This window comes from Drosophila nasuta, chromosome 2R (assembly GCF_023558535.2).
Source record: "Drosophila nasuta strain 15112-1781.00 chromosome 2R, ASM2355853v1, whole genome shotgun sequence".
NCBI lineage: Eukaryota > Metazoa > Arthropoda > Insecta > Diptera > Drosophilidae > Drosophila > Drosophila nasuta.
The window spans coordinates 21,578,178-21,604,180 of NC_083456.1; the positions used below are offsets into that span (position 1 = coordinate 21,578,178).

At 39.8% G+C, this 26,003-nt stretch overlaps 2 protein-coding genes across 3 annotated transcripts in view; one reads left to right on the forward strand and one right to left on the reverse strand.

Annotated features, from left to right (window-relative positions):
• LOC132785149 (uncharacterized) overlaps positions 1 to 6,125 on the forward strand; it is an 80,761-nt gene extending 74,636 nt beyond the window's left edge. The window contains exon 3 of the mRNA XM_060791142.1: positions 5,915 to 6,125. Within this exon, the coding sequence (XP_060647125.1) occupies positions 5,915 to 6,125 (211 nt within the window). The remainder of the gene's footprint in view (positions 1 to 5,914) is intronic.
• Positions 1 to 25,373, reverse strand: part of LOC132785938 (uncharacterized) — an 81,124-nt gene extending 55,751 nt beyond the window's left edge. Inside the window, exons 1-2 of one of the 2 annotated variants that reach the window (XM_060792272.1) lie at positions 24,142 to 25,373; positions 1,960 to 2,926 (exon numbers count right to left, since the gene is read on the reverse strand). In XM_060792272.1, the coding sequence (XP_060648255.1) occupies positions 1,960 to 2,068 (109 nt within the window). In that variant the 5' untranslated portion in view covers positions 2,069 to 2,926; positions 24,142 to 25,373. The remainder of the gene's footprint in view (positions 1 to 1,959; positions 2,927 to 24,141) is intronic. The other variant, XM_060792271.1, reaches the window with a different exon arrangement.
• Between the last annotated feature and the right edge of the window lie 630 nt (positions 25,374 to 26,003).

Below are 26,003 nucleotides of genomic sequence, written 5' to 3' on the forward strand. Positions count from 1 at the left end.
ACGGCACGAGAACGAGCAGAATTCCCAGGACATTGCCCGGTTGCTGCCGGTGCTGTGCTTCTTTCTGTGTTTACACTTTGCCGTTGTGCTCTTCACGTTGTATGTCCTGTGTATTTAGGTGAAATTTATTTTACTAATTATTATGTAAGCGCCGAGGCAACGCAAAGCATTAGTAATTAAATTAAAGCACTTTTTCAAGATGTCAAAATTGGAATACTACATAAAATGCCGACAAATTTATGCATTGATCCCAAAAGTATTACATTGTTGTGAGTGGTTGGTTGGTTGATTAGCAATCAGTCGCTTGAATACGCTTTTATTGTATGCATAATAATAATAAATAGGACTATAAGCAATTTATGCTATCAGCAATGAACATATAACTCAATTTTCGTTAAATTTGCTATAAAAACAAATTCCCATGTTCCTCCATGGAAAAATGTGAGCTGCGCAATAATTTTATACATGCAACGAACGAAAATAAGAGATCAACAACAAAATGCGAACACAAATTTTTTATATAGCACTCTGGGGATAATCAGCACTGGCAGTGGCAGTGGCAGTGGCCGTGGCACAACAGCAACTACATCAGTAGCAGCAACAGCAACAGCAGCTAATGTAAAGTCCAACGCAGACACATAAAAATGAGAATTTATGCATTTTTTAAGCAGCCAGGCAAAGTAGCCACCGCAGGGATTGGGCGTGGCAAGGCCAGACCAGAGCTAAATGGGCGCCCAATGAAACAGGTGACGCAGGTGACGTTTTGGATTTGTGACTACAGCAAAAAAAAAGTACGAACCAATAACAACAAGAGCAATAAACAAGCTTTGCGCACATGTCGCTCATGGCGGAAAAAAGTTAATAATGAAGTTGTGTAAATTGCATAATTTTATATTTATTAATTTAACATTTTTGGGTCTCACCAACGATTCAACTTTTGTTCATTTATGAACAAAAGTGACCAAAAAAAAAAAATGATTACCGCATTTTTAAATGCAGGCCATAAAAATTGTTTGGCTCACATTGACTTGCTTCCCAACGATGCCACTACACAAAACAAAAAATATGTAAAAACGTAGTTGAACGTTGCATTTAAATAAACCGCCAACAATTTAGTGCATTGTTTTTATTGTTGCTTCACACCGAAAGAATGCAGAGAATTTTTTAAATGAGAAATTGTTCATGAAAGATAAATGAACGAATGTAATTTCCATTCTGCAATTAAAGTAAATGCATAGAAATTGAATCGAAAAAAATTTAACACAAATATGGGGAATTATGTTATCTGAATTTACTGAAATTTGTAAAATAAAATGTACAATAAACAAACAGAAAGCTATCAAAGTTTACTGAAACTAAATAAAACTGAATACCGAAGTATTTGAAATTTAATAAAAATGAATTTGAAAAGTTTATTCAGAGATATTTCGATATTCTTTAATTACTTGAAAATTGCTCTTTATATTGTTTTAAGCTCATCAAACTCATGCACGTCCACTTTTTCACAGCTTCCTCTTAGCTGAAGTAAATATACAGAAAAGCCTTCAAAAAAGTTTCAAATGAGCAATTAAAATTTAATGACTTTGCTGCTGAATTTAATTTAATATGTTAACTGTTTGCCAGTTTCTTTGTCGACTAACATAAAAAAAAATAATAAAAAATCTAGAGCACGCAAAATGTTAAATTAATATGCAGCCCTTATATGTGGGCGGGGAAAAGGTTAATTCAACGTTCAAATTAATAAAAATAATCAATTATTGCTCAGAGATGTGCATTCAACCGAAAAGCAATTTTAATAAATGATTTTAATTAAATCGATACGAGAAATGGGGACGAGTTAAGACAATATCACACATCAAATTACAGTTATGTGAATAAATTTCCATAATATTTTCTAATTTATTTGACCTCCCCAACTACCGACTTAAAATACTTTTGTAGTATAGTTAAAGGCCTCACCTGGCTTGTATCCATCGCTGTGCTCGTGAGTCTCAATCTCAGTTAGGTGGAGGATGACAATGATGAAGAACAGAGGTGTGAATGGGTTGAATTTCCGTGACTCCATCATGGTTGGTCCTTCTTCTTGGCCTTTGTAATTTTCTCTCTTCCAATGGCAAAATTCAATCGCTATACGTAAATTGTGTATAAATGTGTATGTACTTTGCAGGTAGTATAGCAGCTATATGGGCATAAAAAATGCAAATACATTTGCCTCACTTTGTGCAAACATCATTTCAGATACGAGAGTTTGTTGTACACACACACACCGCACCGCACACACGAAGCCAAATGATTTGGTGGCTTATTGCACGCGTCGTCGTATGTGTGTGTGTGTGTATGTGTGAGTGTTGGTGACAATTTCCACTCTCTCTGTTTTATTTATTTATTTATTTATGTTCTGTCGTTGTTGCTGTTGCTCCTTCTGTTGTTGTTGTACGCGTGCTTCAATCCTTTTTTGTTTTTGCTTTAATTTTTTCACTTAATTAAAAACTTTTCCGCTGCACATAAATTCATTTTAATATTTACAAACAGTCGCCCTTTTTCAGCTGCTGTTCTTATCGTTGTTGTTGTTGCTGTTGCTTCTTTATGTTGTGCTTGTTTGTTTGTATTTTTTTTTTTTATTTATTTATTTTTTTTTTTTTGTCAAAACACATAACCGTTAAGATGAATTTTTAATAGAATTTGACGAGGCGACCAAGTAACTTTAGTGGCGCACACACACTCATCATTCCCTGACTTGAGTGTGTGTGTGTGTGTGTTAGTAGATGTTTGTTTATAAATATTTAAAATAAAACGCGCACGTGTTGCACATTTTGAGCGGCTTTTAACGCAACTCTCATCCTGCTACTGCTTAAAATTTAATTTCAAATCCTTCTGTCATGTTACCACACACACAGTGTCTTAAAATGTATGCGAATGCGTGTTCCTGCAATTAGAAAAAAGAAACAGAAATTCATCTGGTTAGTACAGTATTTTTGCTTGGTTTTATGCAACTACTGAACGTTTTGGGATTAGGCTATAAATAAATGGCCATTCATTTGGCCAGCTATTACATAATGCCACATAGACCAAGTGAACTAGAAAGAGAGATCGAGAGAGGGCAAAAAGGAAAGGAAACCCTGATGCCAATCAATAATGATAGATTAGCTCTGTCCGGGCATCACACAGTTGCCTCGTAAATTATATACAAGCTGCTGCTGTGGCTGTTGTGCTTGTTATGTTGCCTCTTCTAAGCAAATGAATAGCCAAAACTTTTCGCACACCACATTAATTGAGTGAGTGCCTGTGTGTGTGTGTGTGTGTGTGTGTGTATGTGAGTGCGTGCCTGGGAGAACTCAACTCAGAGACAGCCTCCAGCACGTGCCATGTAAACATGGCCCATATATGAAGTTATTCCACCCATACGCAATCGAAATGTCAATAGGTTCATATTGTTATAGCTCTGCCGAACACTGCCTTGTATCAACTCTTGCCATGCCGCATGTCTGGCGGGTCTAAACGTCTAACAGGCTAACAGCCAGTTGGTAACAACTACGATGACTCGTAGACTACAGGTAATTGACAAAGGAGTCATGAAAACTTTGACTCGAAAGTTTCGCCACGTTTTTTTTTTGCTTTCTTTTTTGTTTAACACGCAGCCCCCGCAACAACAAGCTGACAAACTTGCATGACATTCCAGCGACTGCCACGTCGCAACCTCAAGTTTCCCAAGCTCACTCAAAGCAAATGCCAACTGGGATCAGGCGCCAGCAGATGGAGACAAGGCTTCCTTCCTTCCTCTCTTTCCGACGTAATCATTGCCCCCTCCCAACTCAGTTCCCTTTGGCAAGTTGCGTTGACTAAGTTTGCATTGGGTAATTAAGAGCTGTGCAAGTGTTTATTGAGAGAGAGATTGCGTTGAGGAGCGAACTTGGGCTAAGTAGTTGTTAGTTGCTAACTAGTGCTATTTGACAGTAGTACGAGCGTGTAGTCTAAGCAAGGCAAAAGTTAAACCCAAAGCCGCAAAATATATTGCAGATAATCTAAGGCACTGAGGCGATTAACAGTTCATTTTAAGTTTCGAACAAGATGTAATGAAACGTAGATTAACTTAAAGATTCGTGATTGTGCGCTGTACATTTAAGCTTTGATATAGAAAATTCCTTTGAAAAAAACACTGAAAATTAATCCGCCAAGCAATTACCTTAGGGTAACAGCTAAGTATGTAAACCAATCTGTTTTTTTATGTTTAATTTAAAAGTTTTTTGCTTGACAAGCTTGAACCATTTGCTAGTCACTGAACCCATTGCTCGTTGCATATTAAATAGTCAACAAATGACACATTAGACACCGACACACATTGCAAAAACTTGGCCAACAAAAAGCATTCAATTATGCCAACAATATGCACACATTTCAGCCAAACAGACTAACAAACAACAGCAACAAAAACAACAGCAGCAACAGCAACAAAAACGATATTCATAAAACTATTGCTCCGTGTGCGCTGCCTAACAATAACGAACGAATAAAAAAATAAAACAAAAAGCAAAAAGCAAAAGAAAAAACAGCGTGGCGAATAGAAGTGAATAAGCAGTGAGTGCAGTCGAATTGGGTGAATGTTCTTGCTGTTCTTGTTGTGCGATGAATATGATAGTTTTTACTCTTCTTGCTATAAAGTCGTTTTGTCTGCGCTCGCTTGCGAATGTTCTGCAAATGTGCCTGTGAATGTTTGTGAATGTGGCTGCCTTTGCAGTGAATGTCTGTGAGTGCCTTCCCTGACTGCTAGCCGCCTGCCTGTGTATGCCTTATGGCGTTTAGCGCATAAATTGAGCGCAGCAATTTCATTTAAATGTGCACAATAAACTTAGTTCATGACCCCTCGAGCATTTTGGCTCTCTGGATGTGTTGCCATCTCTTTCTCAATTCCCATATGTCTGTCTCATCGTCTAAATCACATTAAATTTGCTATAGCAAAATGCATAATGCAAGACCTTTTTACATGGGCAATGCAAGGAGTTGCTTATAAGTTCTGGTTCGAGCTCTAGTTCTATGGAATAGCAGCTGCTGTCGTCTACCGGAAGTGCAACACACACTCACACATACACATAGTCACATATACCACCCTCTCGCTTAGTCATTGTTGTTAGCCGTTTGACAATTGAATTCAAATGAATTGCGGTTGAATTTTATAACAATGCAAGAGTCAGCAACATGGCAATAGAAAAAGTAACTGCATACGAAAGCCAAGGAAAGTTTTGAAAAATTGCGAAATCAATAAGCAAACACACACAAATACTCCCTTACATGTAGCTATACTATCTGATAGATTGGCAGTCAGACAGACAGAGGGAATACAAAGGTAATTTAGTCGCTTGACATGCTTTTTGAAACTGACAAATGTTGCGATTTGTCATTGGTTTTTTTTTTTTCGTTCTCATGCTCGTGACGTTGTCTTGTTGAGGTTTTCCTTTTCGTATTTCCGCAATACTATTTCATTTGCATGTGGTTCTGTTCTCGAGCTTTAAGTTGAAGTTTCTGACAGTTATAGATAATAGCGTAGATAAATGATTCGAATGTGGATTGCATCAAGTGCACATATTTGAATTTTATTGTTATTATTGAATTATTATTTTCCCGCATTGAGTTCTTTGAACTGCCTAAGGAACTTTTGCCACCAAGACTTTTTTCTCTCTCTCTCTCCCTCTCTTACTCGCTCTCTGATATTTATTCCACTTTACCGCCTGCAGCATTTGAGTTTTAAGCAATATTTTAAAAGCTCGTCTCTTGCATATTTCATGTATTATATATTTACGACGCCTCGACTTGAGCATTTTTGCTGAAATGTAACGAGGCAAACTGAAATTGAGTTGAAAATGTTGCACCTGCAGCTGCCGCTGTTGAAACAATTTCCATTTTGCTCTCTTTTTTCCAGCTGCACCCTCAATTTCCGGCATGAGGCCGGCGAGGCTTATCCGCTACTCCCAACTGCCTACCACTGGCCACGCCCACATTCATTGCAACTATACGCTCAGCTGAACTTCAGCCAAAATGAAACCATTGCAAATAAAATAAAAAAAAAAATAATAAAACGAAACAGAACAAAATCCTTACTCTCGAAATTTTGTAGTACATTTATTTTCTGAGTGTTTTTTTTCGCGTTGCGCCAAAGAAATGTGTTTTAACTTGCATTTTTAATATCGAGCGTGGCAGCGACCTAAATATTTGCAATGCTGTTAAATTAAAAAAATTGAACAGACAAGGGAATGTCGACGAGGAAAGCGGAGGACGCGAAATCAACAACTTGCCGCAAGCGTAGGACCGTATTATAAAAATGGCGACAAACGACCGGAAGTAGCGTGGCAAAAAAACGCTAAAATATATATGTGTGCGACACACATATAGAGACACAATCGCACACACTCACACGCATACATACGACAAGCAACAACAACAACAACAACAAAAAAAGCTAACCAGCCGGCTCAGCAAAAGTCCTGGCGCTGACTTCCTCCTCTGGTTTAAATATAGCCAGGCCAACGCAAAAGCCAAAGCGAAAGCCAAACAGTCGACAAACGCCAAACGCACGGCAACATTGTGCGGCAAATGGAAGCCATGGATGGTGGAGGTGGGGCGGAAGGGCACAAAAAAGGAGGCGGCTGGGCTGGCGACAACAAGGGCGCATCTATCGCAGCGCATATAATGAGCCACCGAGCTCCATGGCCGCGACATGGCCGTTGCTCATTTCCAGGTCGACGTAATTTGTCCATAATTTGTCTGCGTCTTCCACACACATACACAGACAGGCGACGGCGGCGGCGACTCGACTGGGATTGGGTTTTTTTTTTTTGGTTTCGAGCTAGAGATGGGGACGATTGTGTCTGTGTCTGTGTCTTGAAGTTTTATCTATGGCGCACTTAGACGCCGCTATTTATGTCTTTTTATTTTTATAATATGCATCCGACCACAAAGTTGTTTTTTTTTCGGCTTTTGCGGTTATTTTGGTGGCATTTTGTCTGACAAAAGAAACGTGGAACAATTATGAGAGTTTTGTGGCAATAACACATACACGTGTAGCCAAATATAGCCAACTTCGTTTGTTGTTTTGCTGTGTTGTCTGCCCAAACGTAAAGTCCCCGTGGTGCCTTCCACGGTGACTGATAAGCACGCCATTCACGTGGACTGGACATGGCACACTTTTTTCGTCGGTCGGGGGGGAAGCCATTAATCTAAGCTACTCACACGACACAAACCTAAAACCTCGAACCCAAAACAATTGTCTGTGATCTGCGGACAGCGTGCTAACAACTTTTTCACGCTCAAATGCAGAACCTGACAATGTAGTAGCAAGTGTGTGTGTGTGCCTAATTAAAATGGACACGAGTTAATCATGTTGATTGTTTTCACTGATTGATTGATTGTTTCGGTTTCAGCGTTCGCAATGGCATTCTATTAGGATTGCGGTTCGTGTTGCCAGCAATGGAATTTGCTTGAAAATCGCAAAATTAATTGGGGTCTCTTGTCGTGCGTCCTCAAATTATATCCAATCGTTTTTAATATGTTTATGTGGTTAAAGTTTCACTTAAAGAAGTATTTTTCACTAATATGTCAAAAATTATTATCAAAGAGAATTACCATGTGAAAATGGTATGAAATTATTGAAACGGGAATATTGATTTTTATTTATTTATCACAAATTGTGCGGTGTTTTTCTCTAGTGTTGATAATATCATTTTAAATAGCCATAAATTAGCAGCGAGAGCACTTTAAATTTGCCACGCAGAATGCGGGGCAGCAAGTGGGCGGAACGGGGCGGGGGAAGCACATTATGTGTTTTTATTTAAATATATTCATGAGGCTTTTGCCTGTTTGACATCGTGCTGCGAAAACAACTATAATAAAAACAATAACACCAGCATAAGCAACAGCTGCAATGACAATAACTCTTGCCATTGCCTGCACACACACACATACTCAACACACACCCACACATAAAGTCACATTCTTACACATACCTATGCATGCGACATGCAGCTGTTGCTCTCGTTGCCCCCACATAAGTGTGCTGCACCTTTTTTTTTTGTTGCAATAACAAGCAAAACTTGCGCTCTGAAACGTGAATGTTGCGCCGCTTGTTTTGTTAAAATCTCCATCTGTCTGCGTGTGTGTGTGTGTGCGTGTCTTGACTGCGATATATGTGGTTTGTGTTTGTCTGTGCGTGTGTGTGTTTGGGTGGGTGTATCTATTGCATCAGCAATTGCAGCTGCTGTTACTCTGGCCCCGCTAGCTATGCCTTCCGTTTTTAATTGAAAATGTTTTGTTTTAATTAACTGACGCGCGTTTTTTTATGGCCACCATATCTGCCCTTTAGCCCAGCTTTCGCTGTCTCCCTTTTCCACATTCTCTTTCTATAACACACACACATGCTGTCTATGCTTTCTAGGCCTGTTAAATGCATCGTTACTTGGGATTGTTTAAGCACTTTGCTCTTTCCACCGACTCGCGACGAAGCGAAGAATGTTGGCCATTGATTTTGCTACATTCTGTTGTGTGTGTACGTTGAGTTGTTATTATGATGCGCTTTATTGTCACGCGGCTGCCACAAAATGCTTCATGTGCTGGCCGCATCAAATTTATGTTTACAGCACAAATGGGAAGAGCAATGAAAAGTGTGTGTTTGTGTGTGTGTGGCAGGCAAGGCCAAGTCAAGCGTTGGCAGAAACAATGCCGCAAAACGGAAACGGAAGCTGCGGCACTCATGTGTGCGTATGAGTGTGCTCGTGTGTGCAACGACACTCAAAATGTTTTGGGTTATATGAAGACATAAACATAAAAGTGTTTTATAATAAAGCAAAGCGTGAAATAATTCACAGCGCAGTGCTCAGAGTCCGCACCAAGGCACAGAAGCCAAGCTGACAATTTTTATAGTCTTCTTTTCTACTGACAAACTCAACGCTCACACACATCGCACATCGCACATTGGACACGCTGACAATGATGTTAAATAAAATATTGTTTATATGCCAACATAATAAATGGCCATAGCCAACAGAGGACTCATAAAGTGCACGTTAGTCATCGTCATCAAACAAACACCTAGGACATTATTAAAGCCATCGTTGTGGAGCGCTGTCATAAGAGTTAGCCAACGTAAATGTTATGCGTCTTGTGACAATAACAATTATGACAGATGTGCTAAGCGAAAAATGCCACTTGAAATATGAAATATTTAACTCAGCCCACTCACACACTTATACATTTTTCAATTCCATGTTCACTTCCGTATGCCATAACTGCATGTGTACACATTGCATAATCCCGATTCACTCTAAATAAGATAAATGAATTCACTTTCATTATTTAACGAATGGCTTTAGTATTTACTAATTGTCACGGGAATAATTGTCCGGCTGACCTAGTTAAAGGTCTCAAATGTGCCAGAGCGAGAGACAGAGAGAAAAAGTGAAAAGAAAAGCGAAAGAGCGTGCTCAAACAAAAATAAAATAGTGAATATGGCAAAGGAAGGATATGGATCCGGATTCGGAGCCGTAGCCGGAGTTGGGGTCGGTGTCAGCAGATGTTTGGTTAACCCCAAAAACTGTGAGCGAGAAAGTTTTGTGTTGCGTTTAGTTTGGAAAATTGCTAATTTATTATTTTGCGCATTTAAATATTTTAAGTGTCCCGCAGGATTTGCACTCGCATGCACATGAACGAGCGAACACACACACACACACACACACACACACGCGCTCGCTTTTGCCAGATAAACTTGCAAGGACACTAAAAAATTTGTCGCCAGCCTGGATCCCGCTGAGTCTTGTGTCCTTCGTCGTCGTCGTCGTTGTGTCCTGCGTCCTGTGTCCTATGTCCTTTGCCACGTTACAGCCAGCAGCCACGTTACAAGTTAATATAATTTTAATGAAAATTAACATGAAGCCAGGCACTTTTTGCTCCACACGCTTTAATTTCCCAAAAGACGTGGCGACACCGTCAGCCCTGACAGCTGACACGTATATGTGCTTGCGATTGTGTGTGTGTGTGTGTGTATGTGTTTCTGTAGGAGAGTAAGGACATGTGTTAGTGCTGCTTTATTACACACATGTTAGGCAACACACACTGACTACTAGTTGAGGAAGCCGACTACCATTTAAGCTGCTCTCATTTTCATTTCTCTCTTTCGCTTAGTTATATAACTTTTAGCTTTTTGCTTAATTTGTTGCTGCTGCTACTTTTGCTGCCGTTGTTACTGCTGCTGCTGCGGCTGTTGCACGTTTAGACGGTTGAGTCAAGTGCGTTCTCGTGTTGGGATTTACGCAACTAATTTTACATAGGCAAAATGGTTGAAATTGCTGCTTTGATTTATAATACCTAAAGCTGGCGACGCCCAAGCGCACTCTCTACACATTAAACTACAGCCTCCCGCCACACACACACACGCACGAAGTCTTTGTATATGCTGCTGCTTACCTACCTACCGCGATTGTAGGTGGGCGTGGCTGGCAACAGTTCATAAGCCTTTGAAACATGGCACGCGCTTGTCGGCTCAAATTTTGCATCAGACAAAAGCACTCGCACTCGCGTTGCGCTGAGCGCAAATCCTTTGTAAACTCAACTTTTGGTGGTTCGTCCCCATCTTATATGCTTGTCGCTTTTCGTAACCATTTTCCAATATGTCACTGCACCTTGATGATTTTGCTCACGTTCGTTTGACGTTAACAAGCATATGCATAACAAGGGAATTACTTGGAAGCGAGTTGAGGATTTTACTGTGCTAATTACTTCTATAAGTTCGGCATATAAATAATGAAAATATGCAGACCAGCAAATAATAATAATAGCTTTCGATAATGGTTTGACTGCAATCGAATCGTATGTAAATCACCATCATCATTAATTACACTTAGTTAGCTGCATAATCAATATGTAAATGCCAAACGAATACTCGTCCACTAATTGACTGAGTTCTGGGTTTCAGTTTCATCTCTTCATCGAATCTAATGTCAATTTGTCTCAATGCAGTTGATCATTAGTCTTATGCCGATACCAAATCGCATCGTCCATTTCATTGACATTTGTTGATCACTTGTTAATGCGCAGCAGTTTGCCATTTGTTGGCATTTACAACAAGCAGCTTGAGTGGTCGACTCTACCAGTCACCGGTCACTGTCAATTAGTTAATATATTTGTGACCAGTTTTATCGGCAATCGCTAATAAATAAATTCCATGACCTTTAGCTCGTGTGTTTTTCTGGAGAGGCTGTGTCTGTCTCTGCGTTTGTCTTTGGTCATAACAAACAGAACGCAACGCTTTAACACAACATCAAATAGCAACGACTTTTCTCGCAGTCTGTCTCAATGTCTGGCTGATATCCTGCAGCTCCTTGGTTCTGTTGCTGGCATCTTTTGCTATCGCTGCCTTTTTTTATTAGCTTTGTCTTTCAATCTGTCTCAATGCCTGTTATGTGTCTTTTATTTTATTTGTTCCCGTCGATACTTCTGTTGGCGCTTCTGTTCTTGCTGCTGCTGAAGCTGCTGCTAGCTACAAAACAACAGCAACAAAGTAAAATCGATTTTTATTTGCCAATAGCGCAGAGAGAGCTCTCAGTTTGTTTGCAGCTTTTGTTGTCAGACATATTAAATGGTTTGCTTTGCAAGGCATCAGCTGGCTTGACTCCAGCTCTAACTCGAACTCTGGCTGATTGAAAGGCACTTCACTTTCGAGTGCCCATTTGAACTATTAATTATTTATATATATGTATGTATGTATATTTGTATGTTGCGTCTCGGCATCTTCTCTCATTGTATCTAAAAATAAATATTCTAATTAGCAGATGTTGTTGAGCCTACAAACTTTTTACGTAATTATTTGAACTCGATTCCATTGATTTTGCAATTATGGGGCACGTAAAAAAGGGAAGTTGCGTCGCAAAAGTTTTGCTCGTTAAATTTAAATAATTTGCTTAAGATTGTGTGTTCTGTTTTCTTTAAATTATAATTAATAGGCGTGGGGCAGGACATGACTGTTGCCTGTTGGCAGTTGAGTTGCTGCTGTCACGGCAACCCGGTTCAAGTTAAAGAATTCCTGGTATTGTAATTAAGCAAATGGTGCCTATGCCTAATGAGCTTAACGCTTGGCCTCTCCCCACCCCACGCACGAAATGCCCCACGATTAGCGAAATGTTGCACATTGTTGCTTTTGTCATATGTCAAAGATGCTAAAGTGCCCGCCGGTTGAATGTACAACATGATAGCAATAGCAACAGCAGCAGCCATCAACAAAAGAAACAGCAACGGCAGAAGCAGCGGCAACGTCAACGAGCTGCAAAGGATGCTTGGCCTGGAGTCACAAGGACTTCAGCCTTGATTGGGCATAGACAAAAAGTGCCGCCATCAAAGCCAGCACCGACATATCAGGCGCTATCTAACACCGTCCTCCGCGCGGCCCCCTCACCACCTCCACATAAATGTCAGCTTCTGCAATGCCCCACAGCGACACGTTTCGTTGCTTTTTGGGTGCTTTGCACTCAACGTTACGTTAGCCCACTTTAGCCGCCGTTGTATTCGTCAGCTTTTGTTTCTGCAAACGAAAAATGGAGCACACGGCAGATTTAGCTACTGATAGTACGTACGTTCATTCGTTGTGTGTGTGTGTGTGTGTGTGTTTGTATGCATGCAGGTGTGAGTGTGTGTGTGAGTGTACTGGTGTGTAAAGTGCCTGCCTAACCAATTTGTGTGCCATACAAACTAATGTGCTTTGATGTAGCTGCTGTCGCCTTAGTCTAACAAGCGCCATCACATACACAAAAAGCATTGCCTACTTTTTTGGGCGGCGCTTGACAGCAACAACCACAAAGACATCGATCAAATTAAGCAAACACATTTTTTTGTGGGCACCCACACACATACACACAAAACACTCACACACACACACACATCCGCTTTCAGCTTTAGAAAATGATTCGAGTTGACAAGAAAAGTGTCACACGATACTTTATGTTCCGTTGGCGCATTGCGTATACGACACGTCGTCGCTTGTGACGCGCCCCAAAGTGCGGCAGCTGCAATGTGTGTGAATCAATCAAAATCAGCGCAAAATTATGCCGAAAATTGAATTATTGATTCGATTAAAGCGCACCTCAAGACACGCACACATGCGCAAGCACACACACAAACACACTTAAGCAAACACTCAAGTAGCAAATAAATAAATAAGCAGCGGCGAGAAGCTGCCTGAGTATGCGGAAGGAATGAAAAGCTTTGCCATTTTAGCATGCCTGGCGATCAAATTACGCACACTCCAAAATACACACACACAGGCACACACACACACACACACAGAGACGCATTTATACATGAGCATTACAGTTACATTTACCGTTCACTTATGTTGCGCCACGCAGGCACATTAAAGGCCACAAATCGTTTCAAGCTCTCAATATGCAAACACATTGCCATTCACTGCCTGATTCCCTACTTCCCCTTTCCATCTCCCTTTCCTCTTACCGTTCACTCTCACTATCTCGCTTGCTCTTTCATTCTCTCTCTCTCTCTTTCTATGCTGTGTGTCACTTGTCGTCTGTGTGCCACGCAAAGCGCTTAATCGTCTATATTATTTTATACACACACACATACAGAGGCCAGCACGCAATTGTAGAGTGAGGATTGGAGCTTATACTCGTACCATCATCCATCGATTACAGTCACTTATTTATGTGTTTTCTTATTTCTGCGGCGTTTTCATTTTGTTTGATTTATACCATGCCTGCTTTTTATATACCCTGAACCTGGCCAAAGCAGCTAGGCCAAGCCTATGTCGCCTCTTATCTTGGCTAATTTAGATTATGCTTCATGGTAGAAATTTTCCATGCAAATTAACTGCCATCGACGTTTAGTATATCAAATAAATTTCGAATTCATTTTTTTAGTCATTTTTCTGATTGATGTAATAAAATGTATATTAAACGCAGTTCTGAAAATTTTATATTTTATCAGAATAAATATATATATTTGGTAATATTTTTTAAATCCTTCTATTGACAGCGTAAGGGCTGAATCGTTTCGGTGTTGGCAAAATGAATTTTCTTTCTTGCTTTTGCTGCTTTCATAAATAGCTGTGGGCCATGAAAGCTGGCAGAGAAAATGCTGTCATGTGCTGCTCTCCGCCATTTTGTGTGCGCAATTAAGCGTTTGATGTGCGCTTTTCGTTTGAAAATTAGGCTGAACAGCGAAAGTAGCCGGAGGCAACCTAATATCTTTCATAAATAATTTATGCGATTTGTTTGCTGATTTTTATTAATGCCAATGCATTTGTGGGTACAACTCACTGCTCGACGACTGGCTGCCTCTCTGTGGCTTTTTGTGTATTTTTGTATGTAGCAAATTTATAGTTTCAACTGAGAAGTTAAATCAATTTTAAAATGGCATTTCATTAGGAAATCTGAATTCCAAATGACAGGCAACATTATTATTTGGTTTCTAAATTCAACTCGCTCGTGTATGATTGTGGGCGTGGTTGTGTTGGTGACCGTGTTTTATATGTATAAGTGGGTAGCGATTAGCGTTGGTTTTGCTCATGCTACAAAAGATTTAAAAGCTTTTCGATATGAACAGAGATGAAAGGCAGCGATTTTTGAAAGAGATTTAAAATTATATATGTTTGGTTTTTACTGAAACGCTTTAAAAGACCTTTTTTCGTAAACAGTTGACAACGTATAAGATGATTTTGTACTAAACTATATTTATATATTATATATTTATATTTGTGCCATGCAATTTGAAGTGTCCCATTCATCTTAATTCGGAAATTTACTTGCCAAACACTTTATGCGAAAACCATTGACAACACGCACAGCAACGAAGTGAAGTATCTAATGCATATATAGTTGACAATATGGAATTATGAGCATCTGGCCAACATGGATAAGCTGCACTATCTTTACCGCTTTTAAATATTATGCAAAGCACTTAAATGAGAGTTTGCACTTACATAATACAACCATACTCTTGTTAACTATCTACACACAGACGCGCTTACCCATTTACTTAGTTTGTATGTACAAGGACCTTTCTTTCTCCTCTACTCTTTTGCACTCTATCCTCTACTGGGCAGCTTGAAAAGTTGTCCTGCTTTTGGCCCTGTAGATGCTCGCACTTGTTTCTAGTGCTGCCATAAAACGTTGCTCGACAGCCATGCAACAAATTGCGTTAGGACTCTGAACTCTTGCACCTGTGCAGCAAACTATGCGCTCCCACAATGTCCCTTTCCGTTTCTCCCTCTCTCTTTCTGTCTATATCCACCTCTATTCTGTATTCTCTATTGCTCTATATATCTATAGTAAATATGATAAATCACCATACCCTCGAATGCTGCGTTGCCATTGCTGCGTTGCTGCTGCTGTTGTCCATGACAAATGACGCAGAGCCACGTGCTAAAGCCCCAGAGATTCTGGCAATGCTGTATGTACAGAATGCTGTTCCACATACACTAACACACACACACACACGCACACAATAATCGATGCGATTTGATGCATGCCAACTGTATATTATAGGTACATACATACTTGCATACGTATTGAGTGACCGAATGTGTATGTGTGTGTGTGTGTGTGTGAGCGCACTTATGTAGTACTCTTACAGCTACAAGTTGAGACCATGGCCATGCATATATAATACTTATATATCAGCATGTTTATGTCTCCTAAATGTGTAGCATAAATATTCATTTTTATGGCAAAGACAAGGGCAACTCGATATGTGTGTGTGTTACTGTGTACGGTATTTGTATGTGTGTGTGTGTGTGTGAGTGTTATGCAGTCAAAATGGCGGCAGCTTGCCGTGCTCATTGCGGCGGAAACGGAAGTGCTTAAGAAGTAAGCAGAAATCATAAACGAAAATCACGTAATGCTTTTCGTGTGCGAGCGAGCTAAGCGAACGGGCGGGTTGCCAGCAACTAAGAGAAAGAGGGAGAGTGGGAAAGAGTGAGCAGAGTGAGTAACTTGCCTCAAGTGGCAGGTGTTGCAGCAATGATTTTCAATTTTACGCGTGAAAGTCATGCGCTAATTTTGTTGTTGCCATTTGCCTATTCATTGTCATTTGCCACACTTTACTCCTCCAGCTCCAACTACAAGCTCCATGCCACTTACACTTCTTCCACCTCCACTTCCAGCACGCCAAACCAATTGACATTAATGACACGCCAATTTGCCCTAATTGAGATGCTAGCTAACGCCAGCTTTGTTGTCCCTGATATCGTACATTTTTTAATTAGCCGGGTTTGAATCGTGTTTCCTTTCACAATGCTCTCTCGCGTTTTCTTTTCTTTTTTATTTTTTTGGTTCTTCGTATCTTTTTGCTTTTAAGTTAATTAGCTCTCATCTGAGCAAGCTGTTGATTTCTAATTTGATCTTACGCCTTCCCCTTCTGCCCCCTTTTTGGATAATATTTTGCATTCAGCGCATGTCTGTGCATGAACATCAAGCTGAAACCAGGTGCAATATTGACCTTCTGCTTTAGCTTTTGACAAAGTCGTCAGATTCATAGGGTTTACTTTTAACGAGCATATCACAGTTCTCCATTGCCACAGACCAGTCAGACAGCCTCCCTACTCTAAGCTAGAAATTCACTCTATTCATGCAAATCCTTTCAATACGTATGCAAAGACTTTTGCCTTTGGCCCCAGCAAAAAATGCGTTGAAAATATAAAAGTCACGTAACTGGCTGTCGTTTCCGGTTGTGCCGCACACGCGCCACACCACATACTGCTTTTCCTCTACCACTACCACTACACATATACTATATGTGTGTGGCATACACGCACAAACGGTCTCGCACACAGTTACTTAGTTGGGGCTTAAGAATTTGTTTGTATTTGACCGCTTTGATTACGCTTCGATTTTTGCCATGCAAAAGAAAGCAAAGAAAAGTGTGTGAAACTTTTTCCTGTTTGCCAAATTGTTGCCCCAAGTTTTGGCTTTAGTTTGTGCTCTCTCTTCTCATTTTCGATTTCATTCTTCTTCATTTTCGTATTATACAGGAGTACACTAGTCAATGGTATTAGTAAGAAAATTACTTTATTTATATGCAATATTGAAAGTTGCCTCAGCAACCATTTACTGACATGTATATATAGAATATATGTATATATATTTTTATACATATAAGCTACGTATTTATAGTAAGCATGTAAATGCGTGTAATTTATGATCAAGCTGAGCTTTTAGCTTTCGGGGATGCACACATAAAAAAGGTTTCTCGTGCGCATAGTTTTTATGCAAAATGCTTTGCGGTCGTGTCCTTTGCTTGCATAAGTGAATGAGTGAATGTATGTGTAAGGGTTAATAAATTTAAATTGCCACACATAAAACAGAAAAGTTATAGTCTAGACAACATATTAACTGTTAATTATGTCACAAGTGAAATGTCAGCTCAAAAAATAGTTGCAACTTTTGCATATGCAAAAATGTTGTAGAAAATTTTCTGTCCTGAAAGTTTAACGACAGTCTAAGGTCTGCGGCAGCAGCAGCAGCGAAATGGCAAGACAAATACTGTGAAAGGGAGAGGGAGATGGAGACGGAGAAAAAAGAGAGACAACTTTTGCCATTGGCAAACCGGCAACAGTCAACAGTCAACTTCTACTTCATTTTGATGGCGCGCTAAATTGCGCAAAAAGTATAAAAAGGGAATATCAAAAGGCAGCAAGAGCAGAGGCAGCAGCAGGCAAAAATGATGTGCTTACCAACAGCACACCGAGACACACACACACACACTTAGATAGCTAGAGGGATACGTTGATGCGTGTGCTGGCATCATTTTCATACGAGCCGCAAACTTTTTCTATGCTCGTCACATAAGCGAAGCCTAAGCAGACATACAGAGAGTAGAGCAAAGGGGCGTGGCGAGGGTCGCTGACATGCAACGCGCTTTCAATTTCAGCATGTGTGAGTGGTATCAATGTACAAGTCTATGCGTGTGACTGTTTCACTGTGCGTGTGTGTGTTGTGAGTGTCTAGGAAATCTTAAAGCGCAGACAGGAAATATTTTGTTTTGCCTGCTGCTGTCATTTTTCTTTACTTTCTTTGCACACGTCACCATCACCATCATCATTATCATCATCTGGCAATGGTGATCATCATTTGTGGCTTCTGCTGTTTGGTTTGTGCAAATCCTTTGCTTTTTATTTTGCACAAGCACACACACGCACACACACAAACACTCACTCGTATGCTCACATAATTGTGTGCGTCCTTGCACGACTTTGCTGCTGCATACTTTTAGGCTCGACTCGGTTTTAGTTTTTTTACGTGTGTTTGCTTTTAATAGCCATCTGTTTGCCTTGCTGTCAGCGTTTTATGCGTGACAAACAAACACATACTCACATACACACACACACACACACACACACACACACTCGAGACGCAAAAGTTTGCGTGACTGTTGGAGAAATTATGCCAAAAAAATGTAACAAAACAAAAGGGGAGAAAAAAAAATCTAAAAACTATGAAATATATTCACATTTGCCTTGAAAATGAGTAGCTACTAGCTGCTGAATGGTTGGGCAAATGTGTATCAAGTAATACTGATTAAAGAGTTAAGCGACTGTCACGCCACTTCCCAGCGCAGCTTTGACTGAATGTTTGTTTGTTTTTGGCTTTCTACACACGAGCTTATCACATATAGTACTACAGATGAAGTTGTAGTTGTATTCGTAGGCACTTTATTAACTCCTGTGGCATATTTGTTGTTGTGTTACGCCTTTTGATTTTGATTTTCATGTTTGTTTGCCCAAAATGTCAAATATGTCAAATTAATTTTCATAGTACGTGAACTCTAGTACACAAAACTGTACATATGTATATATTCTATTTGGTTTGCTTTCTAGATAATTGAATGACATTTTTATTTGCTCATTTCATATATGACAACTCTCGGCTGTCAGCCTATTTATTTGCCTTTGTGGCTAACAAATTCATTTTGATAAAATTTATGAATATTTAAAACTATGTCACAAAAGTCCTAGACCCACAATCGTTTAACATTTATCTATGCAACGTGTGGCCTCATGTAAAATAAAGTTTCTTTCCAACAACATTGTATTTTTACTTAGTTATTTATTGAAAGCAATTAGTAAACAATTCGAAATTGATTTTAAATATAGAAAGTATGAGAAAAATGAGAAATTAATTGTGGCACGTGTAGCGGAAGTTTTTGTTTTTCAAATTTTCTAAACGGGTTTCAATGACCCTTATGAGAAACTTGGGTGTATAATTTTTTTTTTAATAGTCCTAATGACACTAAATAATTAATAAGTCAATGGGCATATTGTATATTAATATTGGCTAATCTATATGGCATGCGAGAACTGTGATAACCACATCATTTTCCACATTAGTAACAATCGCCAAGGACGCCAAATGTGGTTTCGAGTCACGAATTAATAAATAATTTAGTGGAGCGCAATCATGAAATTTGTAAGAAATGTATGCTAATCATGTACGCCCACAAAACACACTAACTGAACGATATGTGCGATATGTGAGTCGCAGTTCTGACTAATCAAACACACACACGCCTCGTCAACTGGAAAAGCATACAAGTCATTAGATTAAGTAGCGATTTTAGCCATTAATCAATAAACCCAAGGGTTGAGATTGCAACCCAAAAGCATACAAACACAAACACGGAACAAGCAATCGTACTCAAAGCTGCTCTATTCATTAATTGTTATTCTTAGTTTCGAGTATATGACAACTGTCAGTCAGTTCAAATAAATATCATTTACCATAGTCCATCAATTGGGCAAACAGTACATTATATTGGACTCATGAAACCATCCAAATTACAGTGAGGACTGACATTGCAGCTAAATATTGGGCAAATACCAAACGGCAAAAAGAAAATTCTTAAATGCAATAAGGAACGGAGAATGGAAAAATGTAGCAACGATAACAGGCAAACAGTGAGTGAATGACTTAACTCAGTATTGCCTGACTGACTGAGTGGCACTGGTGCAAAAGAGGAAAACGAAAAGGAAATACGTAAGCAGGTGGCTCGAATAAACAGGAAAAAATCCACGAAATAAAGAGAGAAAATACAAATGAAGATGCAGCTGTGAATGCGGATACGGATGCAGTTGCTCGCTTATTTCGTATATACTTAAGAGTAAAGTACATATTTTACTTAAACATAAGCAATGGCTATTATTTTAAGTTGGCCACGCGCTGGCTGATTTAATTTCAGACTATTATGCGCCCACAATGCCAACGGTAAATGCACACAGAGAAGCATAGAAAAAGCGATACTGAAAAAAACAGCAACAGCAGCAGCAGCAAAAGCAAACGGAGCAACAAACCACAAAATGGAGAGCCAACAACGGATATAGAGTAAAGCGTGCCGCACTTTTGGAGGTTACAACTAGCTGTAGCAGTAGACTGAAGTAGATGGATACCCTATCTAGGAATAAAATATCTATATTCCTATATACTTAAAGTGAGATTTATTTCAAACACTTAAGAAATTTCGTTTCAACTGAATCTGAATTTTGAAACTTTTAATTGGGTTTATACTTTAATAAGCTTATTTCCCATTTATGGTTAAAATAACAATATACCTCATATGCCATATATCCTTTAAAGTCCAGGTGAATACTATATTTTATATGTATGTATATCACAAGGAGTGAGAAAAGTGTGAGTGTATAAATGTGGCTGACCAGTGAAGTTGGTTAGCAAACTTGGAATGAAAGCTGGTTAAGAGTTTGCTGCTGGCTGAGTTTTGTTTTCTGCTGTTGCATTTCTTGGTTTTTTCTTTTTTTTTTCTTTCTTCTTAGTTGTTTTGTTTTTGTTGTTGGTAGTGGTGGTGGGCGCAGATTTGGGTCGAGCATCTGAATGAGTTCACATTTTACAGCTGCTGCTTTGGGTTAACTTCTCCTGTCGGCATTTTGCGCTCTTTTGTGTTTATTATTTTCATTCTCCAGCACTGCAGCTGTGTGTTTTCTTGTCCGGGTCAACATTCAGAATAGAGTAGCCAGCCAGTCCCCCATTTAGAAGCAAGCAAACCGAGTTAATTCTACATTTTCGATTCTTGATTGCAATTGCAATTGGTAAGGCATGGCAGGGAATGCAAGGCAAAATATAAATTCCAAATACACTCGTCTACCCAACATCCAATTACATGCATCGTTTACGATTTTGAAACAATTTTTAGCAATTAAATTGCCTAACTAACTTAAGCCTCAATGCGTATTCAAAGTAAAAACTGCACAAAAGAAAAATTTCAACTGAAATAATTAAGTCGAACGCTGCAGCAAATAGAAAGACAGCAATTAGAAAATAATAAACTAGTATTTCTTATTCGATTCACGAACTAAAACTTAAACTTTTGGATACGATTTTTGTATTAATAAAAATGTTTATTGATAATAAATTCCGATTTCATTGTCTGCCAATTTAATGGATGAGCCACAATAGAATGCCTGATTTTCAGCCTTCTCCCGCTGATTTAAAGCAAAGACGATAAAAGAGTCAACAGAAACTTTTATTTAGTCGAAATACAAACTGTGTGCACACGAAAATAAATATGTATTTAATGCATAATAAAAAGAACATCGAAACTGTCTAGACTGAAAGCTAATGCTTGAATGAAAAGTGCCGCCCAAAGCGCACAACTTTTTCATTACGAGCAACTAAGTACTCGTACAATCAAAGCGCAGATTTCATTTCACATTGCATTGAGAGTCGGGGGGTACAAGCCGCTTTGATTACCAATCCGCAACCCCAACAAGCTAAGCCCTGCCACCTGCCACATGCTGCCTGCTACATGTTACCTATGTTATGTATGTAAGCGCAATCAGAAAACCGAGTATGTATGTGTGCTTAGGCATTTGAAACCTGATTAGCCAAGCACTTCAAGTGCCGACTGTTTGCTGCTGGGGTTGTGCAAAACTTGCGAGCGAGTAAGCCAATTGCCACACCCCCTTGTGTGTGGCATGGCACATTTCGCTGCAGCACCATTGGCGGCAGCTGTGTGAAATTTATTGTTTCAAGTTAATGCCACTTGATGGATTATTTGCTTATATCTGCCACTTTGATTTCTGTTCTTCGGTTTTACTGCTGCTTCTGCTAGTTGCCGGATTCTTTTGCTTTTATTTACCAGCTCATATTGTGTGTATGTGCTTGCCCTTTTTTGTAGAACCCTGGGTGTAATATGATAGCCAAGGCAAGGCAAAGTCGAGGCAATTGGCTTTTAAAGCATTTCAATTGCAGCCCTCAGCAGTAAGTACTTAGTACTCTCTACTCAGTTGTTACTTATGACCCATTCGGTTAGGCAGCCAAGTGGCTAAGTAGCCTGCTGAATGGCTCTAAGAAGTAATTCATCTGTTAACTTTCTTTTTGCATGGCGATCAAGTCAACTTTGGGGTCATCTTGTGGACTATGGGGTAGCTCATTCCACTCATCAAGTATTCAAATTAATTGCAAAACTTTTCATTTTCGGACAGCCCACGTGTTGTCATTCTAAGATATATAAAAGTATATGTATGTATGTATATGTATGCAAACATAAATCTCTTTCGTGTCTACACATCCTATTTGGCATGTCTTTTACTTCTTCTTTGCCTGCTCGACCTCGAGCGCTTGTCAACAGAAGGCAGCAGCAGCAGTGAAAGTTTTCGTGTGCCACGACAATATTTACATGCTGCATTAAACTTGCTCTAAAGTTATGGCCCGGTTCGGTCCACTTGTGTTCAAAGTTTAAGCACCCAAATGTCCTTCCATGCTTTTACCATTAAAGTTGCGCATACGCCAGGTTGGTCTCTCTCCATCTGTCCCGTTTGTCTGTTCCTTTTGGCCAGTTATGTGATTTATGTGCAGGTTTGTGAGCGAGGATCTTAAGCTTGGCGGTATTTTAATAATTTAAACGGCAAAATCTGAGACAAGCTGCGTTTTCTGGCCCTGATGCTGCTGCTGATGCTGTGATGCTGTGATGCTGTGACGCTCTGGCGCACTGCCAAGCCACGTTGCGCTGACTGAGCCGAAAAATGCAAAAATATCCTCAGCAATGTTGACAATGGCGCCAACACAAAGCGCATTTGGCAAGCGCCTGCAGCAATGCAAACACTCACACCGCAGCAAGCAAGTGTGAGTGTGTGTGTGTGTGTGTGTGTGTGTGTAAGGATGTAAAAATGTGTTCAGCAAAAGTGAAATAGCAACAATATACACTCGTGTGCATATATAAATATATACTATATTCCATGTAGCCGAAAGAAACTTGAATGTGCTACTACTACGACGAATATAGAAGAAATAAAAAGTAGGTTATGCACAGACAGCATTTTAATATGATTTTCATGGCTTACTTTTGGCCAGACCAAAGCGACAGGCGACAAGCGACAGACAGAAGGACAGACAGACAGACAGATAGACAAAGAGACTCGCACTTGCACTCGCACTTCAAAAACTGAGCCAAATACGGTCGCTCCACTCGACTCAGCTCAACTTAACTCGACTCACTGACTGACTGACACAGAAATGCACAAGTTGCGTATACGCTACGTGTGCACAAACAAATACGAATAAAGGCAAAACGGATGAAATAACAAGGCTTTATGTACACATAAATGATACTGTCATAATTTCGAAATCAAATTAAAGTCGTCTTCAACCTACCCATTGTAAGTGGATTATTTTCAATGATTTTGTATGCGCTCAGCAAAATCACAACAAGTTTGCATCGGTTGGGCAAACAAAATTGCAGATATTTTACTGCAAATTAGATTGGAAAATCAATTAACTGAAATTTGCAAAATATCAACAAACGTAATCCTCAATTAAATTGCCAAAATGAAGTGCGTACAAAAACTCGATCAAGTCATGAACACTTGATAAAAAATAAGTAGACAATCTCTCTCTCTCTCTCTCTCGTAGAACTAATCTCATTCAATGACGTTGATGTAATAGTCACAACACAAACAAATAAACACTCTTTGGCGCAATGCTAATCTCTTTTGGTATAAGTATGGCATTTTGGATGCTACAAGCTGATTTCCAGAGAACATGTCGATATTGTGTGTTGTCAGTATATTTGCAGAATATTTAAGTAGCTAAACATATACATACATATGTATATGAACGAATATGTATATTGAACGAGTATGTATGCACTTACACAGGACGTCGCGTTGTATCCTTTCAATAGCATATACTCCGGTTTTTGTTTCTGTTTTCTTTTTTTGTTGTTGCTCTTTCTTTTTTTATTTTGGCTTTTTTGTTTTTTTGGGTGCTTTTTTACGGCCTTTGTAATAAAACCAGCCCGAGGGACTCTTGTAGTACTCCCTGTTGTTGCTGTTGTTGTTGTTGTTGCTGCCACTGTTGTTGTTGTTTTATATTTGCTGCTGATGCTGTTGAGGGCGTGTAAGCATTGAGCAAGTTTTATGCAACAAACGAGACGCACGCATCATCAATTGAGCAGGCGGTTTGCCGGCGGAAAGGCCAGGAAGAGGTGGCGCAACAAGGATCAATGGCAAACAATTGAGCAAAAAATATGGCAAAGTATTTGTGCGGATGCCAAGCATCAATTTTTCGGCCTTACTCTGCGTTGCCTTGCGTTTGCCTTTTGCGCACTGACGCCTTGGGCCTTATTTAAAGTAGCGAGGCGCGATGCGAGCGATGCGAACTTTATTTATGACTCAATAATGTGTATTTTGATTTATGCATTGTGGGCGCGTATGCCGCAAAGTATGCCACGCACACACACATGCACACACGTACTACACACGCACACAGACACTAAGTTATTGTTGCCGATGCTGTTGTTGCTTTTGCTTTCGCTGTTGCTGTTGTTGGTGTTATTGCTATTGCTGCCTGAAGCAAGCGACGCAATTTGCATAACAACACAAGTGTGTAAAAGGTGGAGCCAAAAAAGAATGTTTTGCTTTTTTGCACGTGCACTAACTATGTACTACGTTCCGTATACACACACTCACACTCTCACACACATGCAGGCACACACACACACGGACACAGCATTCAACAATTAATCACTGTGGTTATTAATGATTTTTGCAGCACTGATTTAGCACACTCGATTAACAGATTCTTTTGCTTCTTACTGCTTTATTTTTGTGGCTTTTGCTTGCGTTTTACCGATTTGCGATTAGCAGCAAAAAAGATACGCGGCGATATGCGAAACTCGGACGTAAACGTGAACGTGAACGTGCATGCTGCGACGAATGTTTCTGATTTTGAGCGGTAAACGGCAAACGGGAAATAACGGTACCCGACAACGACGGAGCAGCCAGCGCACACGACAACTACACAAATCCACGACCTTTTCAGTACTAAAGCGACTTTCATTCATTGCCATTCGTGCAATTCGAACGGACGTCGCGCGGCTGCGGCTTTGGTTTTCTGGCTTTGGCTCTGGCTCTGGCTGACGGCTCTTGGCTCTGTCTCTGGCTCTGGCTCTGCCATCGCCATCGCCCTCGACTCGACATTCTGCTTTGGGCTTTGGGCCAACTTCGGGTCGCGCAATTTCGAAAGCACGATGGCGATTTGACACATTCGTGTTCTCGTATTTTCGTGCTCGTATCGTGGGAGAGTTTCGAATATGCGTGAGTGAGTGTGACAGCACTTATGCGAAGTGAAGAGCAGCCGGAACAGAGCAGAGGGGGTAGAGGCGAAGAAGTTTATAAGTGTGCCATGCTTTACGCTGCAACCAAAACGAAGCTTTCACACACACACTGCTCGCTACGCAGCCAAAGTAACCAGTATTCTACGGTTTTGATTTGCTCGTTTGTGGAATGTAGAGGTTTTGTTTGTGGAACGTAAGCTGCAGCAGCGTTATGTGTGTTTGAGTGGGAATCGAAAGCGTTCAAAGCAATGTGATCAATCAGGAGTACGTAATGATTAATCACCCATTGAATTTGAATCGAAGACGGAAATTCAATAGAGCAGACGTTAAATTTATAACATGAATGGCGAGCATCAAATTAAAATAAATCTCTCTCTGATGCTGATATGAAAGGTTAG